At 37.1% G+C, this 15,206-nt stretch overlaps 1 protein-coding gene across 1 annotated transcript; it reads right to left on the bottom strand.

The window, feature by feature from the left end:
- Nucleotides 1–1,862: 1,862 nt before the first annotated feature.
- On the bottom strand, nt 1,863–14,130 carry LOC123544486 (isoaspartyl peptidase/L-asparaginase-like). Its single transcript, XM_045330560.2, has 7 exons — nt 14,007–14,130; nt 12,953–13,425; nt 10,600–10,742; nt 9,626–9,786; nt 4,475–4,599; nt 3,029–3,139; nt 1,863–2,660 (listed from the first exon to the last, which is right to left on the bottom strand). Exons 2-7 carry the CDS (start codon nt 13,140–13,142, stop codon nt 2,443–2,445), a joined length of 948 nt encoding a protein of 315 aa, XP_045186495.2. The 5' UTR covers nt 13,143–13,425; nt 14,007–14,130; the 3' UTR covers nt 1,863–2,442.
- Between the last annotated feature and the right edge of the window lie 1,076 nt (nt 14,131–15,206).

Below are 15,206 nucleotides of genomic sequence, written 5' to 3'. Positions count from 1 at the left end.
CTTAATTTTAAGGTACTGGAGGGGTACTCTCCCCATTTTAAGGGGTCAATGGTTCTTCCCCCTGGGGAATTTTGAAATATAACTATAAAATGTTCGCCTCTGGGGCGTTCTGGGTCTACATTTTGAAAAAATTTGATTTCCAAAATAGTTGGGTGCAACTTTGATGAGTATAAGTCACTAGTAAGCCAACAAGGGTGGGGTTTGGGGTTGATGGAATCGGCTCAGGCAACAATCCAAGCCTGTTATACAACTGGATATTCAACTACGCGACACGAAAACTTTGTGTTGTACCAGCTGTAGAAAACGAAGATTTTCTATTAATCAGCCATGGGTTCTATTTCTTTGTTTGGAGGTTTACATTTAGAGTCATAAGGTAACTATCAAGCTTCAATTGCAGAGAAAGATCCTATGTGGCCCTCTGTACATTCTTTCAGGTAAAGCGGGAATTTTGATGTTATTTTACGTTAATTTTAAATCTCTTAAAATTGTTCGGTTTAGTCTCATTATCCTACTTTTCCGCCTTCCCACACATAACCCCCTCTCTCTCCCACCGCCCCCACCCTCCCCCACTTCAAAAATGTGAATATTTATATTTTCTATTAATTGTCTTGGTGCTGTGTGTTTGTGTCTTAGATTTCTGTGTCGTTATTCGCCCTGTTCCCCACCCATACCCAACCCCCACAAACATACAACACTATGACCAAATCGTATTTAGTTAGAAGAAACCTCAGAATACTTCTGTCCTAAAACACTGGCCCTATTACAAAATAATTTCACAAATATTTTTCTTGCGTGACTGTTCAAGCAAGGTGTGGAACTCAGGTGAGCGATCTAGGGCCAACAAGGCCCTCTTGTTGCTATACGTAACAACACTTATCATTAAGATAATTATTTGTATTACATAAACCTGTTAATTTTTCTTCCCTCCAAAAAGTAAATGTACACAAGGAATTGATAATCATAGTGGCAGATAGGAAGTGCGACATTTAGCGTTGGTGTTGCGACATATAACGGTGGGCGAATTTTTGCGACATTTAACGTTAAAGGTGCGACATTTAGCGACAGACGACTTTGCGACATTTAGCGGTGGTTGCGACATTTAACGTCAACCTTGCGACATTTAACGGTGGTTGCGACATTTAGCGGCGTTGCGACATTTAACGTTGCCACAGTCATGATGGCCACAGAGAATTCAAATTTGCTTTACACAATGAAGGAAAACAGAGTTGGCATAATTTAGGCCCCTGAGATCCGTAAATATTGACATATTGTGATATTTCTACAAATTAAGGGAAACAACTCAATGAAAGGCTTTTAATGTTTTACTATCTCTAGTTGCTTCGCGTAGTGTAGTCCTAGTCATACCAACAAAAGCGAGGTGGGGAATCAATTCAAGCGGACATAGCTTTTATCTTGCTCCGTGGCTCTATTAGCTTCGGTATACACCTCTTTTTCACTGGTATACTGCTGTCAAAAATCTTTGACTACATCAATAACCCTACTCATGAAAATCTAGATAATGTACTTTTCTTTACTATCTGGACTCCGTTTCAGGTTTATAACTGACTTTATATGGTTTCACTGTCTTCTTTGAGGTTAATGAAATAGTTTAAATAAATAAAACAAATACAATGAGCGTGAAAGTGTGATGGCAAATATAAACTGCATGGAATTGAACAGATTCTTTTTTTCTGTGTAGCGTTCCTTCGAAAGTACATTTTGTATAACAGTAACCTAACTGATTGTGTAAGCTGATGCAACGGCAGTAAGTGTATATCAATAAGATAACGAAGTTAAAACAACTGATAGAACCATAGAACCATCTATAATTATGTATATAGGGAATATGATAGAACCATCTATAATTTTCAAAACAAACTTTATTCATCAACGATATGTACAACTCGTACAGTAACTAAGTGTATGCATTTATTATGCTGGAAAGGACAAAAACGTATCTCAATGGTAATACTACACGTTAAGGGATATGTATTCACATTCAGGCCGTATACGTGACGGCCGTACCTCCAGTGGAATATGATATTTGTATACGGGGAACAAAAAACTACTCATTGCTTAGCCTTTCCTTTAAATATTGTTAAAAAATGAGATACTTTATTAAATATGTTACTAAACTCACCGGATATTTCGTTTTACATTTTAATAAAAAAAAGTCAAATAGGACCCCTTTTAAAAGTTGCAGCACCGTAGCACTGCAAACAAAAATGCATGCTCTTTGTCTGACTTAATATTGCGAACGAAGGAAACCGATAGTCTTTAGACTGCATCAGACAGTCCGCTAGCAACGTCTATGGACAGTTGTCAGAATTAGACCCCCAAGAACATTGTATTACATTAGTAGTACTAAACAGCTGTGAGTACGAAAATGCAAAATAACAAAATTGTTCGTCAGATCTACACAAAAACGTTCATACACAATTTTTAATTATTTTCGTTAATTACTGGTTCTGTTAAATCTTCCCCAGGGTTAACCCCGTGATGGAGAACACCCTCCTTTGCCCATGCCCACGCCATCCTCTCTGTCGTGAAGGACGTGATGTGATCGCCATTACTTCCAAGAACGATAACTCCTCCAAATCCATGAACCCTCTTAGCCATGTTGGCTAAAGCTTTGTCTGCCGCTTCCTGAGCTGATACACCTGCAGATAGGTTATATAAAAACTGAATAAGAAATGCTTTAAACTTCAGCTGATGTTCATCAATGTACGTTTCGAGGAGCAAAAGCAAACGATGTCTAAACGCTCCTTTTAACACTTTTCATATCTCAGTATGCTCCTAAGCATTAACAGGGAAAAGTCATTTTATAGTAAATTTGTCAAGTCATAGAATAAACAATAGTGCATATTTATAGGCAATATATCGGCTAGTGTAACTGATAACTGGGCATGGAAATAATGCAAGCTGAATTTACAAGGCAACTCCGTCCTGAAACGTGTGAAAATAAAACATGATGATAATTTCTGTGACGGAAACATTTCAGAAATTTAATTTCAGATCATGGACTTACCCATTTTCATTTGTGTGATAATCTGGTATGCTAAAACAACTTTGAAGATGGACTCGCCATGCCCTGTACAAGATACAGCGCCGACCTCATTGTCTGCATAACCACCGGCACCTATAATGAAAAGAATAACGGTTAAAATGTAACGGTACCAGTTAACTATATAGTACAATGATTATTTATAATGTTAGCCAAATGCCAGCAATCCCGTCAATAGGATACTAGTTGTTCTCAGAATGTTTGACACCTATCAAGTATTCCCTACCGCAAACTTCTATTCAGCAAAACGACAGAAATATAAAAATGGATATCTATCCCTTGATAACAAGAGAACAAACAGGAGTCTTATTTTGAAAAGCATCAATGATCCATACACGTCCGCCTTCCGAACAAAATTGCGGCTTAAGGTAATTCAAAATAAAGATATCTACCGAAGACAGACAAATAATATCCGAACGATCAATGCATACTCCGCTCGTTTTGAGTCTCAATGTACCTATGACTTTGTTCTTTGACATATGGACCCTAAATTTATACAATGACCAGTACCAAGTAACCGATTTAGTTTGGGAACAGCAATTAACCTATTAAATATGACAACCATTGACAAAGTCGTTCTCAAATTACCGATCACAAATCAATTGTTTTATCAAACAGATATTAGTTGGACATGACTCTGTGACATTCATCTTGAATATTGACAACAAATTAGATTATCATCCAGTCAAGTTTGATAGACATACTGTTTCTGCCGACCATATATTGATTAAAATGTCACTGCGTCGACAACATCATGGACAACTAGAAAAGGTAGATTCTTGATTAACGTTCTCTAGTTAATGGTGTTCGCGGTCAATATCCAGATCAGTATAACATTAACAAAATAACCCGGCACACATGGTACCATATACGGCCATATACTGACCACTTGTCTGTGTTCAGACCCTGTGTTTTGTTCCTGAGGCTACTCAAATTTTGTATAATTATGTCTCTTCTCAAAACACTGTAGATAATCAGAGCCAAGACTGATGAAGTCAGTATATTTAACGGAATATTTTTTCTAAAATAAAAAAGATTATCTAGTCGGTAGCCAGACTAACTGACCACATGCAAACAACCAACCACGAATAACACAGCTGTACAGAAATTGGTCGGAAACCGTTTCCAGACACCACTTGAGACTATAGATTTATCTGAGGACATCTACTGAGGTCATAACGGTCAGCCTAAAGCATATTTTTACTTAGCTAATGGAATACTGACGGACGTATGCACTGATCGGCATGGGCAAAGCACTTTACCCACTTCTTGGAAGTCTATATTTTGAAACTGGCTGATAAAAATATACGAGTATTAACAGGGTAATTACTCTTCGTTGAAACAAGAAATTGTGGGATCACAAGTAGCGAGGTAATAAGCTAAGAGAAATGGATATTTATGACCACTTACCAATGATAGGGCTATCTCCTACACGACCAGGCTTCTTGCATGAGATTCCGCCGGTTGAAGTTCCAAACGCTATATTTCCTTGACTGTCGATTGCAACCGCCCCAACAGTGTCGTGCCCTGTTCCTCTGTAAAAACGATATATCTACATGATTCTCAAAGTTCTCAAAAATGCTTTGACTGATCACATATCGGGGGGGGGGGGGGGGGGGGGGGGGGGGGGGGACTTAGGTGTATTACAGGCGATGTACCAGGCATGTCCAGCAACAGCACAAGATTTATTGAGCTAAAGGGCATTATAGAAAAAGAACTCCATACATACATACATACATACATACATACATACACCCAACATTAAATTGGAAGAAACATTGCAGGATGAAAAGAATGATAAATCATTTGAACAGTTTATGATCAGGATATGTCAACAGGTCATTGTTTTTACCGGTTTCTACCAAACTAACCGAACACTTGCCCCGTAATTCTATAAGCCAAACAAGGCAATAGAAATAAAAGGTTCGGTATCGCCACCATAGAAACTAATGCTTTATCTAAATTAATATCGGCTATGACTGTACTGACTGAGCCATAATGACCGACATCTATTTTCAGTCAGATGCTTGTGCCAACGAAACGTGTCATATCATACTTTGTGCTTGTCTTCCCCTGACCTGTCTTATAATAGGCTCATAACTTTATGCATATACAAACGTGAACTTATTTAACCTACCATTCAGTTAAATATTTAATCCTAACTATAGTTTAAATAGTTAAATATAGTTCAAGGGCTAAGTAGCCTGTTATTTTAAAACCGCACCATGTTTACATTAAATATATATTCAATATTAACTCTTTGCCAAAACAGGTCTTCCCTCTATATAAAGGAGATATACGTGCTCTTTTCGCATGCGAATTTCCATCCTGCACGTGAAAACTGCCACATCCACCGAAACTAAACTAAAGGTATTTACCCAAACGCTATACATATTCATTACAATACTATCTGCAGTAACGTTGTGATGAAACGTGTGCCAACATGTGACTACTCTTCAACAGATATTTTTTCTTGCCAAAAATGATCTAAGTACACTCAATCTGACACAATCTTACTAATATAAGATCTGAGGACAAGATATTCACGCTCATCTGCTTGAAAACATCACTTCATTAACTGTAATAAAATATTTACAGGTCTTCAAGAAGCTTACCGATATTCAAAATTTATATTTTCAAGACTTCATTTATGTATGATTACATCTGCGTTTTTATTGGCTCCATTTAATTTTAATTTGTGCATACATGGTATTTACAGTTTATATGCACTTATATACATTTCAGTGTGGAGTGCGCTGTGGATAATTGTATTCTTCGAATGATAGTCTTTTGTCTAAATGAAAATGCTTTTCCTGGGTTTCAATTAAATATGGGTTTTAGATGTAACATATAATCCTTCTTTCACTTACGAAACTTTGTTTGGCTTAGAGGAATTCCATCGGCTGTCCTAAGATCGTATGCAGATGATTTTAATTAAACTGTTCATTTTTAAGAGCCTTAAGTTTGTGAACTATTTTATAAGTAAACTCAAAATAAACACAAGAAGTAGGGTTCCATTGTCATTGATAATACTACAAATAAGGCAAAGTTTCCTTGACCCCATCAATTATATAGATAAGTGCTAGTGAGTCAATAACTTTGCAAGACCTTGACTATAGTATATTATCTATTACGGCTGCGAACTAATAATGGCAACTATTCTGCAGTTTCATGAAAATCAAATAGAAAATGTGGTCCCTAGGGTGTTATTACATTATTTTAAGTATTTCAACATCCAAGACGACCCAGTTACAAACTTGATCTTGGCTGTACTAAGACAAACATTCTGGTCATATTTCATGACGATCACGTAGGAAATATTTATTTAGTTGTTAATGCAAACAGGTACTTGTTTCACATTTACGTGACAAAACTTTTGCGTTCGAAGTTCGTAAAATATTTCCCACGCCAAACGTACGAAACATTTGCGAAGTTGGTACACTGTCGTACGAATTCAGTGCGAATGTTGACGAAATTAGTTCATACGAACATTTTTACAGAAGGTGACCAGGACTATCCATGTGATAAACCTTTAGACAACCTTTATGCACCTGTCAATATTTTGCCCGCCCGGGGGAGCGGCGGGCATACACGGGACTTTAGACAGAAGGCCATTCCCGACAGGCGGGAATTAGACAAACATTTGATGTACCAACAAGGCTCTAGGGTGGGATTTAGACAAAAAATGTTGTCTCTAGGGTGGGGATTTAGACAACATTTTTTTTGAAATGTCAAATTCCCCTGGGTCAGCCCGCCGCCCTCCTGGGCGGGCAAAATATTGACAGGTGCATTAGTTATCAGGTTACAGCACATGTGACACAGAAGGCACAAATGAAAAAGTATTATACAGGCGATATATCCATGTAAGAAGTGTTCCAAAGAGGGTACGTCTCACGGCTGAAGTGTCCTTTTTAGAAAGTAAATTAGATTTATTCGGTGACTACTATAGATACCCACCAGGATTATGCCGTCTATTTAATTTTTAGCAGTAAGAAACAAACAAAAGTGTTCTCCTTTAAAACAAAAAAAAGATATACAAAATTAACTATGAGTAGATGGAAAAGAAATCGTTTTGTAGTGATACTTTGAACGGTTCGAATTTTGCATCCCTCCAAAACATATTTTCTTTTTATTTTGCATTACACACCTTGTGTAAGTTTTTTCTCCGCTCACACATTCTTTTGTTGTTTTTTTTGTATCAAATCGGCAGAATCTTTACTTAAATTGTTTGTAGTGTAATTAAAACTGAATGTAAAATGTCACTTCTATCGTGCTCACAAGGTAAAAATTAACAAGTTTTTGCTCTTTCAGGGGTCAATCAGGGGCTGTAACTGACGGATTCATCATTGATTCCAAGATCTATTGTTGTTAAAGATATTTTGCAAGTTTGTATCAAATCAAACCATACATGAAGTCTCCGGAACCCATGATAGGATCTGGCCAGTTTTTAAAAGGATCGAGATATTATGCCAATACATGTTGTGTGCAAGTTTGATTAAAATCACTTGTAAAATGCGATCCCTATCGTGTTCACAAGCCAAAGTAGCAAAGCTTTGGCCTTTAAGGGGCCATAACTCTGGGAAACATGATGGGATCTGACCAGTTTTCGAAAGGAACCGATATATTATGCCAATACAAGTGCAAGTTTGAATAAAATCGATAGCAAAATGTGGTCTCTATCGTGTTTACAAGAAATTGTTGACGGACAACGAAGGACGACGGAGGAAGGGCGATCACAAAAGCTCACCTTGTCACTACGTGGCAAGTGAGCTAATACCTATCGTACGAAATTTGTGAAACAGGCCCAAGGTTTCTATTACTAATTATTGGACGATTAGTTTTAATACTCTCGGCATAGTCCGAAAATTTTAAAACTGACAGGGTTTCAAATCAAGATTCGCTTTGTAAAGTAACAAGACTTTAGTATGCATAATGCCCAGAGTTTATTACATACTCATTTGTAAACTCAGTCAAGTTACAGTGGATCCTGAAACGTCAATCTTTTTCCATACTGACGTTCAAATTTCATGTCGGATGCGTGACGTCATTTGTGACGTCAGTTTCATGCATTCCGTCGCGTTTAAAAGTTCTTTAACGACATTATTTTCAATTTTACTTAGACTGAAGAACAAATTGTATCATTTATATAATAGTATAAGTGAAGTATATGTATGTAATAACAAGAGCTGCCACTATTGGAGGCAAATGCTCCCGAAGCGTGCCCAAGAAAGCTACAGTTATCTTCGCAAAAAATCACACATTTTGTGACCTTGACCTAGACCCGAGAGATCCGGGTCATAAACGTGACACACCTTCTCAATATGGTTAATGTTTGTGTCAAATTATTTTCAAATCCCTTGATAAACGGCAGAGTTATGGACCAGAGAAGAAACACCTTTGACTTCTAAGTGTGCCCTTGACCTTGGAGTTAGAGGTCTGGGTCTTGCGCATGACAAGTCATCTCAATATAGGGTATATTTATGCCAAGTAATTTTGAAATCCCTTCATCAATGGCAGAGTTATGGACCGTACAAGAAATAGGCCATGTTAACCTATAAGCTCTAAGTGAACCTTCAACCTCTAAGTGTGACCTTGACCTTAGAGCTAGGGCTCTGGATCTTGCGCATGACACGTCGTCTCATTATGCCAAGTTATTTTAAAATCTCTTCATCAATGGCAGATTTATGGACCGGACACGAAACAGACCCTGTTAACATTTGACCTTTAAGTGTGACTTTGACCTTGGAGCTAGGGGGTCTGGTCTTGTGCAAGACATACTGTCTCATTATGGTAAACATTTATGCCAAGTAATTTCAAAATTGGATGACAGAGATATGGACCAGACACGAAACAGACCTTGTTAACCTTTGACCTCTAAGTGTGAGCTTGACCTTGGAGCTAGGGGTCTGGGTCTTGCGCAAGACACATCGTCTCTTTATGGTGAATATTATGCCAAGTTATTTCAAAATGAGAGTTAGAGCCCGAACAAGAGTTTACACGTACGCACGGACGGACAGTGCTATTTTAATATAGCCACCTTCGGTGGCATAAAAAGATTATTAGATTTGCATCGAGATATTTGCACTCGTGCTTTTGCGGAATGATATTGCGCTCCTAAAGTCACTGCAGAAACTCGTTCATATTTCTCGATACAGATCTAATAACCTATAAATACTGGATAACACGAATCTTTTCGCGCTTACCATTTAACATGTTTAATAACTAGTATGCGAAAACTCGAATCTAAATGGATGTATGTAGGGGGAAACTTAACTGGTGGCACTGGCTTTTATTTGTGTTGAAATATTTATCCTACTTGGAAAAAAAAATCGCAAGCATTAACTAGATGACAAGACAATGTTCTCGATATTTATCTAGATCATATGAGACGGTCTTGGAGAAACCTTACGCAGGAATAAGCCGCCATACTGGTCCGCCTCTTGGCTCCTTTTGCAGACATTACACAAAACCGATGAGTATTTAAATCTAAAACATACTCAGACAGCTCGAGCTCTGAGTAAAAATAAATGAGCAAGAATTCTATTTGGAAGAAGTTAATACCGTTGTCTGAAGAGATCGTCAACTGTGTTCCCGTATACTTTATAACACTCAAGTTCTCGTAAAGCTTCGTCCGACACGAGAGATTCTGTTGGTACCTTTTTGATCCCTACTTCCTCAGCGAATAAATTTGCCCCTGGTCCCACAAGTAAACAGTGGTCTGTCTATGAATAAAAAATGCACATCTATTAGTTTATGAAACAATAGCAAGAGGGCAAATGATAACCTGTTTCGCTGAACATGACATTTCGTACTTTATTTTAACAAAAACATTCTGACAAAGTATCATGGAGAAAATATGGCTTTATGATTTTATTGAAGAAAACATTCTGACCAAGTTTCATTTGGATTCGGCCGAAATTGTGCCCTCTAATGTGTTAACATTAAAACTGTTGGCGAGGGACACAGTGTGATCAAAACTGCTCACCTTGCGTACTTTATGCTCAGCTCAGGTGAGCTAAAAATTGATCACGTTCAACTAACAGAAAGGGCTCCATACAATAAGTTTGATTAATTGCTGAGGCTACAACTGGTCTATATCATACTATTAACAGAAGATGGAATGGACTTATTGATTTAAACATGGTTCTTTAGATTAATTATTCATTGTTTGTCTGTCTATATCACAATCCCTGGATACCTACCAGGATATACTTCCCGTAAATGTTTTTTAGCCTTATATACATGTTTCATAAAGAAGTTTGGGTCTACATTACATTCAAGTAGATTTTTTATCCACATGACCAGTATTTATGAATTAAAAATGTTTGCCTTTGATCTTTATTCAAGTTCACTAAGGATTTAGATAAAATCCACATGAATTTACATGTACATCTAAAAGGAACGCTATTAAAATGCGAAAATTGTACTGGGATAATGTTATAATACATGTATATAAAATTGAACGGCATTTAAGAAATCTTTAATTATAATTCCACTTAAAACTTATCAAGTATCAAAATCAAAAGTTACCATACCTTTTCCATTACCTCCCTTGCTAGGTTAATTGGATTTTGTATATTATGAACACAGGCCACGCCTCCAGACTTCAACGTCTTTCCGTCCATTATAACGGCGTCCATTTCTACGTCACCATTTGCTGTTAATACCGACCCTGTTCCTGTAAGTGAGGTAAACCTTAAATGTTAGTGAACAGTGAACACGATTGCTAGTATTTTCGCCCCCGCCAAAGAAAAGGGCAGGTTAGGCATTTCTTGTCCATAAACTGACTTGAACAATCAAAGCCTTGAGATGTCTGGTGGTTGCGGGATTAGGTAGATTTATTTTCTGTTTAAATGTCACTCTATAAATATACATGAATGAGAAACAAATACATATGTGCCTCATATCTAAGACTGATTAACTCTGCCTGACCTAGCTAGTGATGTAACCATGGGCTGGAAAACCTTATCATTGATAGATCTGGTCAGTGTAAATGGATACAGGTTGAATCAGAACTGCTTGATCATTGATAATTTATCCGCATTGTTCATGAATGGGACTATTTTTTGTAGCGCATGAACATCCTTTGGATGCGATTTGGAATAAAATAAAGATGCTATATGATTGTCAGAAAAACATGTAACTTTGGTAGCAGGAGAGTAAACCCGCAACCAAAAACAACATGAAAAAGTTTCGTCAGGCAGACAGACATAAAAATAACAAATATATATCAAAGCTTGTCATGCTTAGGCAACTGTCCTTGAACAGTTTCATCCTCGCCATGATGCCCTCGGTAATATCATCAAAACATAACCACACTTCCCCTTTTTGCTTTGCGACAACAATCCTGCTAGCAATTCAGCTCTATCCATATATACGTATATTCTAGCAAACGGTACCATGTACATGTGCTTCTCATTCGGAAGGCCGTTGGTACTATTCGCTGGATAGTAAAAGATACAGAAGACGTCTCAATTTCAGAAGCTTTCCTTATTCTTTATCCTGCCAGGTATGAAACACGCCTACATAATGTTTGTATTTTCAGCTGGAGGAGCGGGGACTCGAACGCACGAGCTTGGACTATTGCGTCCGCTCTCAACTCATAATCAAAGCTTGCAGTATTTATTCTATATGACTCCGTTAACTTTGATGGATTTTAACCATAGTCAGTATTAGGATTTTCATTATACCTCCAGACACTTGATCTAGCGGATATATTTGGGGTTATGCGGGTTTTTGTTTTATATGTGCCATTTCTGAAGATTCAGTGAATTAACTTGTGCTTGATAAAAAGAAAGAAAATAAAAGATCTGCAGAATTTAACCGGCGTGTGTAAAATACATGTCCCGTCTTCGCGTCCATACATAATAATCGTTCAAACAGTGCGTGTTTAAACCAGGCAAATAAAAGAAGTATGAAACGTTAACCCATAAAATATGTTATTGCAGTTGCACACCGATACACTCTATCAATAAAATACAAAATAAAGTTAAATTTATTGCCTGATGTAGTTCAAATAAGTTTTTGGCACTCTGAATTACGGTCACTCGGTATATAAAACAATAATTGTTACTATTTGGAGGCGGAAATCTATACAGCGGGAAACTATGTAATACTAATGGAGGAGTGCCAAGAATGAAAAAAAGTTTCATCATCATACAGAATGAGTGCATTTTACTTTCGGTTCCTCGTAATGAAATAGAAATAGATACACGTATTAAAATTGTCTCATCACATTTTATTGTATTTGTTCTGAAAATTGTTAAGCGTCCAAGTTGTGCGAGTTATACATGTATAAAGTATTATAATTTACTCTTATTGAATAACTTGCCGGTCAGTAGTCAAAACTATTGTCCGTGGTCAGAATGTTCGAGGGCCAAAAGTTTTGAATTTCGACCCGGGTTTTTCAATAAGGCGTGCATATCTAGTTTCGGTGATATTATCTAAAACGGATAGAAACAAGCTGTACTAAACCAAAAAAGTCAAAGTAACATTTTCATGCTAATTAGACTAGCTCATAGACTATGATATACCGTATCATTTTTTTATAAATCAGTGGTTCAGTGTAGTGATTTAAGCCAGTCTATTATGCTCAATAACACATTCTAACTTTCTCATCGCTCTCTTCAACAGACTAGCCTTTGACCCTATGGATTGGAATAAGACGAAATAAATTTAGAATATGTAGATAAAGTTGTATAATCTAGGCTAATGAAACAGGCTATTCATGAGAAACCGGTTCTCTATCAATTTTTCTTGTTTTTAGCACAAGCAAGTGAAAGGTTAGGGTAGATTTCTCGGAAGCACAGAGCATCCATAACATGGAACTCATGAAAACTTGACTGATAATTGAAAATCAAAATGTAGCGAGATAAAAAATGTACTCACCAGCGTCAAATGTTGGGTCATTCTCCAGTTCGAGAACTGCGGCTTGTACAGCGTCCAAGGCCGATCCTCCACTGTCTAAAACGGCATAACCGGCTCGTGCAGCACATTTCGTACCGTCACGTGACGGCTGAACGAGATTGTCTGGAATAGTCCAAGCGCCTCCGTGTACTATGATAACTGGTGTTGCCATTTAATAAAATGAAAATTTCCGCCTTTCACAAGTGATATCCTCTAATATATTTTGAAGGACGAATAATGCCGTGTGAGTCGCTGATTTTCTATCACTAAATATATCAGACAGCAACAGCGAGCGAATGTTTAGCATACATGTAATTCCCAATAACCGATAGATCCAAGCCGGTTCACTCCGGTCTTTTATCGTTTTACTAACTTATGGCTTCTTCGATCTATGTACATGAATGGCTTGGTGACCTTAACTGGTGACGTCAGGATTAAGGAGGATGAATTAGAATCTGAAACAGAAAATAGAATGAAGTGGTTACACACGTGCTTTGTGGTTATGATGAAATGCACTCCCAGCTTACAGCAGATTTGTACAATATATCGATCCGAGTACATGACTACGAGCATGTTCGCTAATCATGAAAATACAATCTCATCTGAACAGAAACTTATACAATCGCTCAGGATTCAGTCTTAATCTTTTAGTGAAATGAAAATTTAATCCGTTAAATTAAATGACGAAATAAAATACAGTCAGAATTAAAACATATCAGAATTTCAGATTATTGTTCGAAACGCAGCCTTTATAATCTAAAAAAAAAAAATAAAAAAAAATATCAATCTGGTAACTATATATTAATACATAAAATAAATACAAAAAGCACGAGACACAAATCGCTTTACATTTATTTGCCTTAGGCAAAGAAGGCCAGTCTTTTGTAAAATAACAAAACATGGTAAGTATTATGTAACTTTTAGTAGAAGTTCGGGTCAGGTCAGTTTAGTATTTTACAAAGTACACGACCGATTTTAATATTATTTAACAAATACACTGTCTGGTTCGTAAAGGTTGTAAAATGTAATCACATACCAGTTTCTGCTTCAATTATCCTGTACTAGTGTAAACAAACGCGCACACCTCCACCTATATACCGAAACGATTGGTAGACAAGCGCACACCTTCGAATTTGATTGGTTAAAAGTGGAACACCTCACACAAATCCACTACGGAAGCGGATATAACCCATATTCCGGAAGAGCTACTTCAATTATTCGCTCCAAAAGTTATTCATTTTATTTATGTAATTTTAACATACAGTTAAGATTTTGAGTAATATTCAACTACCACCAATCTCCAGGACCGTTTCTCATATATTTAGATTTATCATCTGTATATACATGTACTATGCTATTTAAGACTTGTTATCAATTGCTGCTGCTGATGATGATGGCGATTACAGCGATAGCCTGGTTTGTTGTTACTGCAGCTGATGATGACGGTTAAAGCGATAGCCTGGTTTGTTGTTGCTGCTGATGTTAATAATGATTACAGCGATAGCCTGGTTTATTCTTGCTGCTGCTGATGATGACGATTATGGCTTTAGTCAGTTTTGTATTTTGTGATGATAAGATGACAATTATAGCGAAAGCATGATTTGTTGTTGTTGCTGATGGCGATAATGATAATAGCGATAGCCTGGTTGATTGTTGCTGAAACTGAAACTGAATAATTTGATTAAACGCCTATTTTTATACAATAACATATTCAATGGCGTTGTACCTAATACTACTACTACTACTACTAATAATAATAATAACAATAATAGCAGCTTTATTTTAACAATAGTCATGACCGCAACCCTCCCCTTGAGGTCATTTTACCCTTATTGCGAATACCAGTGCTTAAAGCATCACATGGTACGCCCAGACGGGCTGCATATAGAGGTTCAAATCCCCCGGTTAATTGTGCCATCATATACTATTTAAGAAAGAAATACTACACACTTTCCTACCCATAGAGCCTGTACCAACAAGTGCGTTTAATGATACAAACCTTGGAAATATAAATGTGATTATGGTTTGTTGTTGCTGCTGCTGATGATAATGATTAAAGCGATAGTCTGGTGTGTTGTTGCTGCTGAGGAAGATGACGATTTCAGCGATAGCATTGTTTTTTGTTGAACCTTCTGATGATGACGGTTACTAGTATAGCGATAGCCTGGTTTTTTGTTGAACCTTCTGATGATGACGGTTATAGCGATAGCCTGGTTTTTTGTTGAACCTTCTGATG

The sequence above is a fragment of the Mercenaria mercenaria genome, chromosome 1 (assembly GCF_021730395.1).
Source record: "Mercenaria mercenaria strain notata chromosome 1, MADL_Memer_1, whole genome shotgun sequence".
Classification (NCBI taxonomy): Eukaryota; Metazoa; Mollusca; class Bivalvia; order Venerida; family Veneridae; genus Mercenaria; species Mercenaria mercenaria.
This window is presented reverse-complemented; position numbering and strand designations above follow the sequence as displayed.